The sequence below is a fragment of the Microtus pennsylvanicus genome, chromosome 16 (assembly GCF_037038515.1).
Source record: "Microtus pennsylvanicus isolate mMicPen1 chromosome 16, mMicPen1.hap1, whole genome shotgun sequence".
NCBI lineage: Eukaryota > Metazoa > Chordata > Mammalia > Rodentia > Cricetidae > Microtus > Microtus pennsylvanicus.
Window position 1 is genome coordinate 46927403 of NC_134594.1, and position 18066 is coordinate 46945468.

The 18066-nt window shown below is 52.7% G+C and overlaps 1 protein-coding gene across 1 annotated transcript in view; it reads right to left on the reverse strand.

Moving 5' to 3' along the window:
* Nucleotides 1–605: 605 nt before the first annotated feature.
* The window catches only part of Mnd1 (meiotic nuclear divisions 1), a 60219-nt gene continuing 42758 nt past the window's right edge, over nt 606–18066 (reverse strand). Inside the window, exons 7-8 of the mRNA XM_075950540.1 lie at nt 9813–9857; nt 606–846 (exon numbers count right to left, since the gene is read on the reverse strand). Of these exons, the coding sequence (XP_075806655.1) occupies nt 740–846; nt 9813–9857 (152 nt within the window). The 3' untranslated portion in view covers nt 606–739. The remainder of the gene's footprint in view (nt 847–9812; nt 9858–18066) is intronic.

Below are 18066 nucleotides of genomic sequence, written 5' to 3' on the forward strand. Positions count from 1 at the left end.
GTGTGGTGTGGTGGGCCTTACGATACTGCTTTTGTCTTTAAGTCTGCAGTGACCGCAAATGCTCCAGATGGCTAAGCTGAGCCCTCCCTCTCTACAGCTGGGCCGGGGGCAGGCACTCATGATTATGCGTGTCATATTAAGGAACATATACATTTCATCTTCTGAAAAAACATAAATCACTACGGTGGGCCATGTTCTTTCCGGTAGAAAGGCACCAAACATTAGGACAAAGTAGTCTTCGTGTCTGAGGAATTGCAATGCAATTCTAAACTGAAGAAATACTTTCCTGTTTGCAGAAGATTGGATGTCAGTCACATCCATTTCCACCAAGTACTGAGGTACAGTGAAACAGCCCTTTTAAAGGTTATTTCTAACTCTGTGTGTCTGTGTGTGTGTATCTGTGTGTATCTGTCTGTCTGTCTTTGCAACAGGGCATTTAATATTTGAATGAAATTTAAAAGCCCCACCCTGCCGTGGCTTTGCTTTTTAAGAATCCTGTGCACACCTTACTTGCAGGAGTGAGGACTCTGCATGAGCTGCCCTGCCTTGATGAGCACTTTCGTGAGCACAGTGTGGAATATGGTACCAAAAAGGGACAAAGAGCATCCTTATTTTATACTTTATTTAAAATTGTAAAATGATGAACAGTTAACAGTAGATGGAAATTCGGCAGCATTAGTCAGACAATGTTTAAGACTTGATGATTTAAGAGCCCACAAATCCTTTATCGTCCAACATTTTAGTCTATGTAGTCAAAGTCTTCTGGAATTCCAAAGTTTTTGTCAATTTTATTTTCTTCAAACCCAAATTTTCTTTTGGCCCAGGATTTTATTGCAAATATGTTATCTATAAAAAAATTAAAAATATCTTTAAGAATTAAAAACACAATCATCAAAGTCGTAACCTAATTATCTGTATTGGTACTATGCTTCCATTACTCTCTGATACAGTAAAATAAGAAGTCATTTGCTACTTAAGAATGCAGACAGGGCAGCTTCCTTCAGTCTTCCTGCGTTTCTACCAGAGCTCAGGCTCCACTACCTCAGCAACGGCAGCTGTTCTTGCTCCCAAAGGGAGCACTTTCTCTCAGACCTCTGTCCTTCTCCTCGGAGTAATGGCTTCCAGACAAGCAGGCCAGCCCGAGGGACTGGGCAAGAGGACAGGAAAAGGTTTTCCTCTTAAACTAACACAGAAACAGATGTGTCTTTGTATCTCTACAGAGAATTTGTATTCTCCCACTGAAAGGAATGCTGCATCTACTTAAAGAAATTTATCCTACAGGGAGAACCCCGAATTGTACACAACGATCTCCAGACAAGGATCTTCACTCCAGTGCAGTAAACGCAGGAGGTCAATGCCTATGGCTCAGGCATCACTGCTGGGCAGCAAGAGGAGAAGACGGTACCCATGTACCCCTGGGGTAAGACTGCTGGTCCCCCAACCCCTCAATTCCGTACAGTTCTCATCTATTGTATGATTTATAATCAAAATGCTTTCCATGAACACAAGAACGATGGCATAAGTTCCCATCTGCCAGAGTGCTCTGCACTAGTTGTAAAATGAATGAAAGATTGAAACAAGTTCCTCCTGAGTGTCACAGCTACATCATGTCCTTACTCCTGCCAGTGGCCTGTCACACCACCTTAAATGTTCTGGAGACAGAACCTTTAATATTCATTTATTTATTTATTATGTATACAATGTTCTGTCTGCGTGTATGCCTGCAGGCCAGAAGAGGGCACCAGATCTCATTACAGATGGTTGTGAGCCACCATGTGGTTGCTGGGAATTGAACTCAGGACCTTTGGAAGAGCAGGCAATGCTCTTAACCTCTGAGCCATCTCTCCAGCCCCTAAGACAGAACCTTTAAAAGGATGATGGAGCTAAAATGAGGCCATTAAGGTGGAGCCTAACCAAATGCGATAGGTTTCTTTACAATTTAGATACAGTGGGAGAGATCTGCAGTTGGCAGAGGAGAGACGACAGGACAGCCACGTGCAGACAGACAGTGTGGACCCCCGATGTGTAGAAGAGCATTGACTGGATAGGCTTTGGGTCTAGTTAATTTATATATATATATACACACACATATATTATTTTTATATAGTGTATATATATGACATATATACACATACACATATAAAGTCTTTTTAGAAAAAGAATCAACAGTGCTAACAAACTGTCACTGATTTGGTAAGAATGTGTTAGAGAATGCCAACAGATATTTAAATGAATCTATTCTTCTTAACAATCTAAAATGAATCTCAGCTTTTCATAACATGAGAATACTAGCAACCAGCATGAGTCCAGGAGTTATGTTAGTTTTATCAAAATGCAGTCAGGAAAGCCTGGTCAATTACAGCCCAGAGGTGAGACAGGAGACAGCACTCGTGCACTGCACACACAGCACAGTGTGAGACAGGAGACAGCAATTGTGCACTGCACACACAGCACAGTGTGAGACAGGAGACAGCACTCGTGCACTGCACACACAGCAGTGTGAGACAGGAGACAGCACTCGTGCACTGCACACACTGCACAGTGTGAGACAGGAGACAGCACTCGTGCACTGCACACGCTGCAGAGTGTGAGACAGGAGACAGCACTCGTGCACTGCACACGCTGCACAGAGTGAGACAGGAGACAGCACTCGTGCACTGCACACACGGCAGAGTGAGACAGGAGACAGCACTCGTGCACTGCACACGCTGCAGAGTGTGAGACAGGAGACAGCAATCGTGCACTGCACACACTGCACAGTGTGAGACAGGAGACAGCACTCGTGCACTGCACACACAGCACAGTGTGAGACAGGAGACAGCACTCGTGCACTGCACACACTGCACAGTGTGAGACAGGAGACAGCACTCGTGCACTGCACACACTGCACAGTGTGAGACAGGAGACAGCACTCGTGCACTGCACACACTGCACAGTGTGAGACAGGAGACAGCACTCGTGCACTGCACACACTGCACAGTGTGAGACAGGAGACAGCACTCGTGCACTGCACACACAGCACAGTATGAGACAGGAGACAGCACTCGTGCACTGCACACGCTGCAGTGTGAGACAGGAGACAGCACTCGTGCACTGCACACACGGCAGACTGAGACAGGAGACAGCACTCGTGCACTGCACACACTGCACAGTGTGAGACAGGAGACAGCACTCGTGCACTGCACACAGGGCAGTGTGAGACAGGAGACAGCACTCGTGCACTGCACACACGGCAGAGTGTGAGACAGGAGACAACAATAGTGCACTGCACACGTGGCAGTGTGAAACAGGAGACAGCACTCGTGCACTGCACACACAGCACAGTGTGAGACAGGAGACAGCACTAGTGCACTGCACACACAGCACAGTGTGAGACAGGAGACAGCACTCGTGCACTGCACACACAGCACAGTGTGAGAAAGGAGACAGCACTCGTGCACTGCACACACTGCACAGTGTGAGACAGGAGACAGCACTCGTGCACTGCACACACAGCACAGTGTGAAACAGGAGACAGCTATCGTGCACTGCACACACGGCAGAATGTGAGACAGGAGACAAAACTCGTGATTTGCACACACTGCAGCATGAGACAGGAGACAGCACTCGTGCACTGCACACACAGCACAGTGTGAGACAGGAGACAACAATCGTGCACTGCACACGCTGCAGTGTGAGACAGGAGACAACAATCGTGCACTGCACACGCTGCACAGTGTGAGACAGGAGACAGCACTCGTGCACTGCACACGCTGCACAGTGTGAGACAGGAGACAGCACTCGTGCACTGCACACGCTGCATAGTGTGAGACAGGAGACAGCACTCGTGCACTGCACACACTGCACAGTGTGAGACAGGAGACAGCACTCGTGCACTGCACACGCTGCAGTGTGAGACAGGAGACAGCACTCGTGCACTGCACACGCAGCACAGTGTGAGACAGGAGACAGCACTCGTGCACTGCACACGCTGCAGTGTGAGACAGGAGACAACAATCGTGCACTGCACACACAGCACAGTGTGAGACAGGACACAGCACTCGTGCACTGCACACACAGCACAGTGTGAGACAGGAGACAGCACTCGTGCACTGCACACGCTGCAGAGTGTGAGACAGGAGACAGCAATCGTGCACTGCACACGCTGCACAGTGTGAGACAGGAGACAACAATCGTGCACTGCACACACAGCACAGTGTGAGACAGGAGACAGCACTCGTGCACTGCACACACAGCACAGTGTGAGACAGGAGACAGCACTCGTGCACTGCACACACGGCAGACTGAGACAGGAGACAGCACTCGTGCACTGCACACACAGCACAGTGTGAGACAGGAGACAACAATCGTGCACTGCACACACAGCACAGTGTGAGACAGGAGACAACAATCGTGCACTGCACACACTGCACAGTGTGAGACAGGAGACAACAATCGTGCACTGCACACACAGCACAGTGTGAGACAGGAGACAGCACTCGTGCACTGCACACACGGCACAGTGTGAGACAGGAGACAGCACTCGTGCACTGCACACACAGCACAGTGTGAGACAGGAGACAGCACTCGTGCACTGCACACACGGCAGAGTGAGACAGGAGACAGCACTCGTGCACTGCACACACTGCACAGTGTGAGACAGGAGACAGCACTCGTGCACTGCACACACTGCACAGTGTGAGACAGGAGACAGCACTCGTGCACTGCACACGCTGCACAGTGTGAGAAAGGAGACAGCACTCGTGCACTGCACACACTGCACAGTGTGAGACAGGAGACAGCACTCGTGCACTGCACACACGGCAGTGTGAGACAGGAGACAGCAATTGTGCACTGCACACACGGCCGACTGAGACAGGAGACAGCACTCGTGCACTGCACACAGGGCAGTGTGAGACAGGAGACAGCACTCGTGCACTGCACACAGGGCAGTGTGAGACAGGAGACAGCACGCGTGCACTGCACACACTGCACAGTGTGAGACAGGAGACAACACTCGTGCACTGCACACACAGCACAGTGTGAGAAAGGAGACAGCACTCGTGCACTGCACACACAGCACAGTGTGAGAAAGGAGACAGCACTTGTGCACTGCACACACTGCACAGTGTGAGACAGGAGACAGCACTCGTGCACTGCACACACTGCACAGTGTGAGACAGGAGACAGCACTCGTGCATTGCACACACAGCACAGTGTGAGACAGGAGACAGCACTCGTGCACTGCACACACTGCACAGTGTGAGACAGGAGACAGCACTCGTGCACTGCACACACTGCACAGTGTGAGACAGGAGACAGCACTCGTGCACTGCACACGCTGCATAGTGTGAGACAGGAGACAGCACTCGTGCACTGCACACACATCACAGTGTGAGACAGGAGACAGCACTCGTGCACTGCACACAGGGCAGTGTGAGACAGGAGACAGCACTAGTGCACTGCACACACAGCACAGTGTGAGACAGGAGACAGCACTCGTGCACTGCACACAGGGCAGTGTGAGACAGGAGACAGCACTAGTGCACTGCACACACAGCACAGTGTGAGACAGGAGACAGCACTCGTGCACTGCACACGCTGCACAGTGTGAGACAGGAGACAGCACTCGTGCACTGCACACAGGGCAGTGTGAGACAGGAGACAGCACTAGTGCACTGCACACACAGCACAGTGTGAGACAGGAGACAGCACTCGTGCACTGCACACGCTGCACAGTGTGAGACAGGAGACAGCACTCGTGCACTGCACATGCTGCACAGTGTGAGACAGGAGACAGCACTCGTGCACTGCACATGCTGCACAGTGTGAGACAGGAGACAGCACTCGTGCACTGCACACGCTGCACAGTGTGAGACAGGAGACAGCACTCGTGCACTGCACACGCTGCACAGTGTGAGACAGGAGACAGCACTCGTGCACTGCACACGCTGCAGTGTGAGACAGGAGACAACAATCGTGCACTGCACACACAGCACAGTGTGAGACAGGAGACAGCACTCGTGCACTGCACACACGGCAGAGTGAGACAGGAGACAGCAATCGTGCACTGCACACGCGGCAGTGTGAGACAGGAGCTTCTAGATCTCCTTAAGGACAAGAAAACACGCAAAGACTAAAACAAAAGCACCAACAAAAGCCACGCTGTGGTGCGTAGGGGTCGATTCAGAGAGGCTGCCGATCCCTCCTCAGCCATTGGATGTTTGCCTTATGAAGCTGGTCCATATATAATCCTGACAATGCATTCCCTATCAAATTATTCTCCTATTATACACTATTTTTTAAGTGGACAGATTATTCTTTTTAAGGAAACAACTTAAGACTTGTTTGCAAGTCTTAATTCCTGTTAGTTAATATGGTTTTATACTCAATATCAATGTAAGCTTTTGCAGTGAAGTCTTCTGCGTCATGCACTAAGATGCCTTTTGATTCCTAGCACAGAAAACTCAGTCACTAAGTCTCCTCTACCTGGGTTTATTACAATGTAATTTGTTAAATAGATGTGAAGTACAAAACATAAATAAGATATACTTCATCTATATTTAAAACTCTTTTTTTCTTTTTTTTAATTTTTTTGTTGACAGGGATTTTTTTCAAGACAAGATTTTTTTCTGTGTATCCCTGGCTGTCCTGGAACTTGCTTTGTAGACCAGGCTGGCCTCAAACTCATAGAGATCCTCCTGCCTCTGCCTCCTGAGTGCTGGGATTAAAGGGATGAGCCACCACAAGCTGGCGGCAATCTCTCATTCTATAAGCTAAAATGTTGAGCTATTAAACAATAGATATTCTTTTTTTAAAATATTACACATTTTGGTTTCTTGTTTTGTTTTTATGGGATTTCTGTGTGGGCAAATTTGTCTCTATATCTGTGTTTGAACTTTTCCTTTGGCTCTTCTTCTGTTCGTCTGTTTTGTCCTAATCTGGTTTGTTTTTATTTTTATTTTCTAGATACCGCTAATCTCCTAATGAGAGGGAGAAAGTAAGGGTGTGAATTGGGTGGGTGGGCAAGCAGGGAGGATCCAGGAGGAGTTCTTAGGGGAGCATAATCGGATTAGATTGTATTTTTTAAAAAATCTATTTTCAGCCAGGTGGTGGTGGTGCACACCTTTAATCCAAGCACTCAGGAGGCAGAAGAGGAGGGATCTTTGTGTGTTTGAGGCCAGCCTGGTCTACAGAGTGAGTTCCAGGAGTGATAAGGCTGCACAGACAAACTTCGTTTTGAAAAACAACATAAATCAAAATGTATTTACTTTTTTATGTGTATGTGCACGTGCCTGCATGGATTTATTTATGCCACATGCATGCAGGAGCCTTTGGAGGCCAGGACAGTGTGCTGGATACATTGGATCTGGCATTACACTGTTATGAGTCTTCATGTAGGTGCTGGGAACTCAACGTTGGTCCTCTACAAAAACATCTCTCTAGCCTGGAGAGTCATAGTTCTAGAAACAATTCAAGGACATTGCGAGGTAAAATTAAATCTGACTTAATTGATACCTGATATTTTTTGTATAAATAACACTGATCTTTCCTGTTGCTTCGAAATCTGGGATGTAACTCTCTTTATCTCTTATCTTCACCTTTCTTTACAAAGTTTATGTGAAGAGTTAGCTGGAGCCTTAAGTGGAAATATTTCAAAGTCTCATTAGCCAGGCCAACGTGGGAAGGGTTGTAGAGGCAGAATGACCTTGACCCTCTGACCCTCCCGCCCCCACCTCCTTTACCAGCCTGGCTTTGCACAGGCTAAGCAGCCCCCTGAGCTCCGTCCTGGCCCGGGAAACCGTTCTGAGCAGTTCTTCTGCCACCATAACAACATCCCTTCCACAGGCTTTCAAACTCTCAGGATTTTGTTTGTTTGTTTGTTTTGTTTTTTGTTTGCTTGTTTTTGGGGGCAGCTAACCACAAAGAGAGAAAAATGTTTTTACGAAAGTTTTTCGAATGATAATTTTGTGAGTTTATGATAAATGGGGAAACAATTTATAATTACTTAATAGCAAGAATTTACAGTGCTTTGGGGAACCAGAGAAAGAAGACGGATGTCTAAACACCATGCTGAAGTGCTTCCAGACTCCAAATGTGAGGCGGGATTATTCACAGAGCAGATGAGGAACCAGTTCCGAGAAGTTCAAAGGGTCACAGAGCAAACAAGGAGCTCAGAGTGACTTCCTTCTGCCACAGCGCATTCTGCTGCTCCTTCTGTTTGAGGGTTGCGTCCCTGCAAACCACTGGAGGACAATCATGAATTTATGTCGTGTTGTGTTGGGGGAGGCTGAGCACGTGTGTGTCATGGTGCATGTATGGAAGTCATAGTCAGTGCTCACCTTCTATCCTGTGCATCCTCAGGTGGACCCGACCCTCTCAACTCCTGCCCATCTCTGTCCCCACCCATTTTGCCCTCCCTGCCCATTTGAGCCCCCACTCATCTTAGCCCCGCCCATTCTATCTTCAATCCACAAGGACACTTGCTTTATTTTCACACTCAGAATTCTCTATTTCTCAGACCTATGTAAAATACATTTTTATCACTATGATTTTTATGTGGCCTAGGTTAGTCTTAAACTCATCACCTAGCTAAGACTGGCCTTGAACGCTGATTTTCCCGCCTCCCAAGTGCTGGGATTGCAGGCGTGTGTCACAGTGTCTCATGTCTCACAATGTAAACCTTACTCACTTCTATGTCACTGACACAATGACTGCTCTTCTGTTTCCTTTACTAAAGCAGCATTCTGTTTAGGAAACAACTTATAACAAATAAATAATAGCTTTACAGGAGCCCAAGGAGAATTCATTAATATTTTCTATTTATTAGGGAAAATGAGGTTTGAATTTCCTGTGAAAAGCAGGCCGGGCTTGGCAGCAGGAAGCCTGGCACACACCTGTCTCCCGGAGGCTGACCTGAGACTCAGCAGTCCCCACACATCCTCTCTTCTTCGCGTCCCCTGTGCCTACCCTCCTCCCGTGGGAGCACAATGATAATGACCAACACATGGGAGGAGTTAGACTCTGACCAGGCAGAGAAACTCAACCACCACCATCTTATTATTAATCACTGGAAAACACCAGTGCTACTTTGATCATACTTGTCTATATCACAACAATCATTACTAACTTTCTCCTAAACTTGAGGACACACATAACGCATTTGTGGGGGAGCAGGCCTGACGGGATGGACCCTCACGATGTAGCCCAGCCGACCGTACTCACGGTGAAGTTTCTGAGCATGTGCCGCCACACCTGGTGCCAGAGCTCATTAACCCCTCCTTCTTAGATCAGAAAAAGAAAGAGGCTCACAGAGAAGAATCATACAGCAGAGCCTACTTCCTACAACACCTGTGGCCTTGCTTCAACTGAGGAACAACAATCACGTGTGGCTCGAAGTTTCCCACAGAGATAAGGTGAGAAGACACCACACTGTGAGCAGCAAAGCATCCTCAAAACACCTTAGTTCTTGTTTTCCAGAAGACAGACCTTTGGGAGTCTCCGAAATCCCAAAGGGATTATAAGGTCAGATACGTGACTGCAGACTGCAGATACTTATCAACGGGAAGGCGCTCTCCTGGCTTGTGCGAGGCCTTGTGCTCAATCCCCAGCACCACAGAAAAGCAAAACTACATAGACTTCAACCACACCCTTAGATATGCAAGATCGGTGATCAGGAGCCGGGCTAGGAGAGAGCCCTACCACAGGTAAACTTGGAACTACTCCTGGATGCACAGAGACTCTTTAGTAAGAGGATTCAGAAAGCATGTAAAGGCACCGGACTGCACACCACGGGAGCCTTTGCTACAGTCCAGTGCCGCTGCAGCACTTACCCGTCCATCGGTTGGCAGCTTCCTTGGCTACTTTATTTGCTTGACCTGGAAGAAAAAGGATAAAATGACATGTATATTAATACATATAAAACTAGCTCCAACCCTCTAGAAATATACACCAAAGTATTAAAAATTACACATATTATAAATTACCATGAGAAAACTCAGTAGTGTTATAACATTGTATCTTAAAAATGCTTGAGAAAACTTTAGATCTTTGCAATTGTGTTAGCAAAGAACAGCCAGCCAGTGTGAACACCTTCCCTTTCTAAACGACCATCTCCACACACCACTTCTTTAAAGCACAGGGCTACTTTACACCTTTGTTTGTTTACTTATTGTGGGGGTCAGGTGTGGGGGCACAGGGCACCCCTGCAGCAGCCAGAATGTTTAACCTCTGAAATACCCTGCCATCCCCAAAAGTATACGTTTAAATGAGATGTTTCTCAACCTACCATATCAAAATGATAAAACAACTTATTGGTAAGAGTTTTACTCTATTTTTTTATTTTTGCTTTTTGTTTGTTTGTTTTTCGAGACAGGGTTTCTCTGTGTAGCTCTGGTTATCCTGGAACTTACTCTGTAGACCAGGCTGGACTTGAACTCACAGAGATCCACCTGTCTCTGCTTCCCACGTGCTGGGATTAAAGGTGTGTATGACTACTGCCCAGCTTACTCTAGATATCCTTAGGCTCGGTAAATCTTGACTTTTAAACATTTTAGAAATAAAGCTGGGCATGGTGGTTCACATCTTTAATCCAAGCACTTGGAAGGCAGAGGCACGAGGATCTCTGTTAAGTTCAGGTCAGACTGGTCTACAGACAACACAATCCCCACCCTCTAGCCCCTAACAGCCACCATTTGCTTTCTACCTTACGGCTCTACCCTGTGGGGATACTTTATATGAAGGAAATGTGTTCTCTTGAGTGTGGTTCAGGGTTCATCATAAACCAGTATCTACTATCTCATATAATAAACTATATTTCACAATTTGCTTACCCATTCATCTGCTGACAGACAATGGACCATTCCAAGAACCCAAACAATAATTGCACTGAGCATATTCTCAATTCTCTTGAGCATGAATCTAACAACAGAACTGATGACTCATATGTTTGTGCTATTTTGAGAGTGGATAATTCTTTGTTTCTTTGAGACAGGGTCTTACCTTAAGTTCCTAGCTCAGCTGGAACTTATATAGGTCAGGCAAGTCTCAAACTTGCCAATCGTCCTGCCTCTGCCTCCTAACTGATAGGGTTGTAAATGCATGTCACAATACCTGGCCTTTACTTTTTAAAGTACCTGAACCACTTTGTAATCCTACCAGCTACACAGGGCTCCAATTCTCCATATCCTCAGCAACACTTGTCTTTAAAACAACAAAACAAAACTGTAGTCAGCTGGGGCTAGAGAGATGGCTCAAGGGTTAACAGCATTGGTTGCATTCTCAGGAGACCTGGGTTCAACTCCCAGCATTTGTATGGCAGCTCTGATTCAGGGAATGCAATGCCTCCTTCTGCAAGGAGGAACTGCATTTACACGATGAACACATATTCAAATAATTACTGTTGAATTATCTATTTGTCTTTTTAATTCTTTAAGCTTTTGTTCCATGTATTTTAGCATTCTTGTGTTAGTTACATATGTTAGTTTTCTGTTGCTAGGATAAACACCATGGCCAAAGGCAACCTAAGGGGGAAAGTCTTTTGGTTTACAGTTCCAGAAGAACCATCATGGTGAGGAGGGAGGGCAGCGGGCTCTGGAGGGACACGGTGGAGGGACATGGAGGAGGGGCATGGTGGAGGGACACGGAGGTGGGACATGGAGGAGGGACACGGTGGAGGGACATGGTGGAGGGACATGGAGGAGGGGCAAGGAGGAGGGGCATGGAGGAGGGGCATGGAGGAGGGACACGGAGGAGGGACACGGAGGAGGGACATGGTGGAGGGACATGGTGGAGGTACACGGTGGAGGGACACGGTGGAGGGACACGGAGGAGGGACACGGTGGAAGGACATGGAGGAGGGGCATGGTGGAGGGACATGGAGGAGGGACATGGTGGAGGGACATGGTGGAGGGACATGGAGGAGGGACATGGAGGTGGGACATGGAGGAGGGGCATGGAGGAGGGACATGGAGGAGGGACATGGAGGAGGGACATGGAGGAGAGGCATGGAGGAGGGACATGGAGGAGGGACATGGAGGTGGGACATGGAGGAGAGGCATGGAGGAGGGACATGGAGGAGGGACATGGAGGTGGGACATGGAGGAGGGACATGGTGGAGGGACATGGAGGTGGGACAAGGAGGAGGGACATGGTGGAGGGGCATGGAGGAGGGACATGGAGGAGGGACATGGAGGAGGGACATGGAGGAGGGACATGGAGGAGGGATATGGAGGAGGGACATGGTGGAGGGACATGGTGGAGGGACATGGTGGAGGGACATGGAGGAGGAACATGGAGGAGGGACATGGAGGAGGGACATGGTGGAGGGACATGGTGGAGGGACATGGTGGAGGGGCATGGTGAAGGGACATGGAGGAGGGACATGGTGGAGGGACATGGAGGAGGGACATGGAGGAGGGACATGGTGGAGGGACATGGAGGAGGGACACGGTGGAGGGAAACGGAGGAGGGACACGGAGGAGGGACACGGAGGAGGGACACGGAGGAGGGACACGGTGGAGGGACATGGAGGAGGGACATGGTGGAGGGGCATGGAGGAGGGACATGGAGGAGGGACATGGAGGAGGGACATGGAGGAGGGACATAAGGAGGGACATGGAGGAGGGACATGGAGGAGGGACATGGAGGAGGGACATGGAGGAGGGACATGGAGGAGGGACATGGAGGAGGGACATGGAGGAGGGACATGGTGGAGGGACACGGTGGAGGGACATGGAGGAGGGACATGGAGGAGGGGCATGGAGGAGGGACATGGAGGAGGGACATGGTGGAGGGACACGGAGGAGGGGCATGGAGGAGGGGCATGGAGGAGGGACGTGGAGGAGGGACACGGAGGAGGGACATGGAGGAGGGACACGAAGGAGGGACATGGAGGAGGGGCATGGAGGAGGGACACGGAGGAGGGACATGGAGGAGGGGCATGGAGGAGGGACATGGAGGTGGGACATGGAGAAGGGGCATGGAGGAGGGACATGGAGGAGGGGCATGGAGGAGGGACATGGAGGAGGGACATGGAGGAGGGACATGGTGGAGGGACATGGAGGATGGGCATGGAGGAGGGACATGGCGGAGAGACATGGAGGAGGGGCATGGAGGAGGGGCATGGAGGAGGGACATGGAGGAGGGACATGGAGGAGGGGCATGGAGGAGGGACATGGAGGAGGGACGTTGAGGAGGGACATGGAGGAGGGACATGGAGGAGGGACACGAAGGAGGGACATGGAGGAGGGACATGGAGGAGGGACATGGAGGAGGGACATGGAGGAGGGGCATGGAGGAGGGGCATGGAGGAGGGACATGGAGGAGGGACACGGAGGAGGGACACGGACGAGGGACACGGTGGAGGAACATGGAGGAGGGACATGGTGGAGGGACATGGAGGAGGGACACGGAGGACGGACATGGTGGAGGGACATGGAGGAGGGACATGGTGGAGGGACACGGTGGAGGGGCACGGAGAAGGGACATGGAGGAGGGACACGGAGGAGGGACACGAAGGAGGGACATGGTGGAGGGACAAGGAGGAGGGGCATGGAGGAGGGGCATGGAGGAGGGACATGGAGGAGGGGCATGGAGGAGGGACACGGTGGAGGGACACGAAGGAGGGACATGGTGGAGGGACATGGAGGAGGGGCATGAAGGAGGGGCATGGAGAAGGAACACGGTGGAGGGACATGGAGGAGGGGCATGGAGGAGTGGCATGGAGGAGGGACATGGAGGAGGGACATGGAGGAGGGGCATGCAGGAGGGGCATGGAGGAGGGGCATGGAGGAGGGACATGGTGGAGGGACACGGAGGAGGGACATGGAGGAGGGACATGGTGGAGGGACAAGGAGGTGGGACATGGAGGAGGGACCAGGAGGTGGGACATGGAGGAGGAATATGGAGGAGGGACATGGAGGAGGGACATGGTGGAGGGACACGGAGGAGGGACATGGAGGAGGGACACGGTGGAGGGACGTGGAGGAGGGACATGGAGGATGGGCATGGAGGAGGGACATGGAGGAGGGACATGGAGGAGGGACATGGTGGAGGGACACGGAGGAGGGACATGGAGGAGGGACACGGTGGAGGGACGTGGAGGAGGGACATGGAGGAGGGGCATGGAGGAGGGACATGGTGGAGGGACACGGAGGAGGGACATGGAGGAGGGACATGGTGGAGGGACAATGAGTTGGACATGGAGGAAGGACAAGGAGGTGGGACATGGAGGAGGAATATGGAGGAGAGACATGGAGGAGGGGCATGGAGGAGGGACATGGAGGAGGGACAAGGAGGTGGGACATGGAGGAGGAATATGGAGGAGGGACATGGAGGAGGGGCATGGAGGAGGGGCATGGAGGAGTGACATGGCGGAGGGACACGGTTGAGGGACGTGGAGGAGGGACATGGAGGAGGGGCATGGAGGAGGGACATGGAGGAGGGACATGGTGGAGGGACATGGAGGAGGGACATGGAGGAGGGGCATGGAGGAGGGGCATGGAGGAGGGGCATGGAGGAGGGACATGGAGGAGGGACATGGAGGAGGGACATGGAGGATGGGCATGGAGGAGGGGCATGGAGGAGGGACATGGCGGAGGGACATGGAGGAGGGGCATGGAGGAGGGACATGGAGGAGAGACATGGTGGAGGGTCATGGAGGAGGGACATGGTGGATGGACATGGTGGAGGGACATGGAGGAGGGACATGTAGGAGGGGCATGGAGGATGGACATGGAGGAAGGACATGGAGGAGGGACAGGGAGGATGGGCATGGAGGAGGGGCATGGAGGAGGGACATGGAGGAGGGACATGGAGGAGGGGCATGGAGGAGGGGCATGGAGGAGGGACATGGCAGAGGGACACGGTGGAGGGACATGGAGGAGGGACATGGAGGAGGGGCATGGAGGAGGGGCATGGAGGAGGGACATGGTGGAGAGACACGGAGCAGGGACATGGTGGAGGGACACGGAGGAGGGACATGGTGGAGGGACACGGAGGAGGGACATGGTGGAGGGACACGGTGGAGGGACATGGTGGAGGGACATGGAGGAGGGGCATGGAGGAGGGACATGGAGGAGGGGCATGGAGGAGGGACATGGAGGAGGGACATGGAGGAGGGACATGGTGGAGGGACATGGAGGATGGGCATGGAGGAGGGCCATGGAGGAGGGACATGGCGGAGGGACATGGAGGAGGGGCATGGAGGAGGGGCTTGGAGGAGGGACATGGAGGAGGGACATGGAGGTGGGACATGGAGGAGGGGCATGGAGGAGGGACATGGAGGAGGGACATGGAGGAGGGGCAGGGAGGAGGGACATGGAGGAGGGGCATGGAGGAGGGACATGGAGGAGGGACACGGAGGAGGGACACGGACGAGGGACACGGTGGAGGGACATGGAGGAGGGACATGGTGGAGGGACATGGAGGAGGGACACGGAGGAGGGACATGGTGGAGGGACATGGAGGAGGGACATGGTGGAGGGACACGGTGGAGGGAGAAGGAGGTGGACATGGAGGAGGGACAAGGAGGTGGGACATGCAGGAGGGACATGGAGGAGGGACATGGAGGAGGGACATGGTGGAGGGACACGGAGGAGGGACATGGAGGAGGGACACGGTGGAGGGACGTGGAGGAGGGACATGGAGGATGGGCATGGAGGAGGGACATGGAGGAGGGACATGGAGGAGGGACATGGTGGAGGGACACGGAGGAGGGACATGGAGGAGGGACACGGTGGAGGGACGTGGAGGAGGGACATGGAGGAGGGGCATGGAGGAGGGACACGATGGAGGGACACGGAGGAGGGACATGGAGGAGGGACATGGTGGAGGGACAAGGAGGTGGACATGGAGGAGGGACAAGCAGGTGGGACATGGAGGAGGAATATGGAGGAGGGACATGGAGGAGGGGCATGGAGGAGGGACATGGAGGAGGGACAAGGAGGTGGGACGTGGAGGAGGAATATGGAGGAGGGACATGGAGGAGGGGCATGGAGGAGGGGCATGGAGGAGGGACATGGCGGAGGGACACGGTGGAGGGACGTGGAGGAGGGACATGGAGGAGGGGCATGGAGGAGGGGCATGGAGGAGGGACATGGTGGAGGGACACGGAGCAGGGACATGGTGGAGGGACACGGAGGAGGGACATGGTGGAGGGACACGGAGGAGGGACATGGTGGAGGGACACGGTGGAGGGACATGGAGGAGGGGCATGGAGGAGGGACATGGAGGAGGGACATGGAGGAGGGACATGGTGGAGGGACATGGAGGAGGGACATGGAGGAGGGGCATGGTGGAGGTACACGGAGGAGGGGCATGGAGGAGGGACACGGTGGAGGGACACGGTGGAGGGACATGGTGGAGGGACATGGTGGAGGGACATGGAGGACGGACATTGAGGAGGGACACGGTGGAGGGACATGGAGGTGGGACATGGAGGAGCGACATGGTGGAGGGACATGGTGGAGGGACATGGTGGAGGGACACGGTGGAGGGACACGGTGGAGGGACATGGAGGAGGGACATGGAGGAGGGGCATGAAGGAGGGGCATGGAGGAGGAACAAGGTGGAGGGACATGGAGGAGGGGCATGGAGGAGGGGCATGGAGGGTGGAGGAGGGACATGGAGAAGGGACACGGAGGAGGGACACGGAGGAGGGACATGGTGGAGGGACATGGAGGAGGGACATGGTGGAGGGACATGGTGGAGGGACATGGAGGAGGGACATGGAGGAGGGACATGGAGGAGGGACATGGTGGAGGGACACGGAGGAGGGACACGGAGGAGGGGCCTGGAGGAGGGACATGGTGGAGGGACACGGAGGAGGGACATGGAGGAGAGGCATGGTGGAGGGACATGGTGGAGGGACACGGAGGAGGGACTTGGAGGAGGGACATGGTGGAGGGACATGGAGGAGGGACATGGTGGAGGGACATGGAGGAGGGGCATGGTGGAGAGACAAGGAGGAGGGACATGGAGGAGAGGCATGGAGGAGGGACATGGTGGAGGGACACGGAGGAGGGGCATGGAGGAGGGACATGGTGGAGGGACATGGTGGAGGGACTTGGAGGAGGGACATGGTGGAGAGACAAGGAGGAGGGACATGGTGGAGGGGCATGGAGGAGGGGCATGGAGGAGGGACATGGAGGAGGGGCATGGTGGAGAGACAAGGAGGAGGGACATGGAGGAGGGACATGGTGGAGAGACAAGGAGGAGGGACATGGAAGAGGGACATGGTGGAGGGACATGGTGGAGGGACATGGAGGAGGGACATGGAGGAGGGACATGGTGGAGGGATACGGAGGAGGGACACGGAGGAGGGGCCTGGAGGAGGGACATGGTGGAGGGACACGGAGGAGGGACATGGAGCAGAGGCATGGTGGAGGGACATGGTGGAGGGACACGGAGGAGGGACATGGAGGAGGGACATGGTGGAGGGACATGGAGGAGGGACATGGTGGAGGGACATGGAGGAGGGGCATGGTGGAGAGACAAGGAGGAGGGACATGGAGGAGAGGCATGGAGGAGGGACATGGTGGAGGGACACGGAGGAGGGGCATGGAGGAGGGACATGGTGGAGGGACATGGAGGAGGGACATGGTGGAGAGACAAGGAGGAGGGACATGGTGGAGGGGCATGGAGGAGGGGCATGGAGGAGGGACATGGAGGAGGGGCATGGTGGAGAGACAAGGAGGAGGGACATGGAGGAGGGACATGGTGGAGAGACAAGGAGGAGGGACATGGAGGAGGGACATGGTGGAGGGGCATGGAGGAGGGGCATGGAGGAGGGACATGGAGGAGGGACATGGTGGAGGGACATGGTAGGACATGGTGGAGGGACAGTAGCGGGCACTGGAGGGAAATGTGGCAGCAAAAGGGAGCTGAGAACTCACATCTCAAATACAAGCAGGAAGCAAAGCTCAAATAGAAAGGAGGAAAAGTTTGACCTCTCAAAACCCACCTCCCGTCAAACGTCCTCCACTTAGGCTACATCTCCTCACCCTGCCGAAGAGTGGCATCAGCTGGGAACCAGGGTTCAAATGCAGGAGCCTGAGGGAGACATTTCTCATTCTACAGCTATGCACG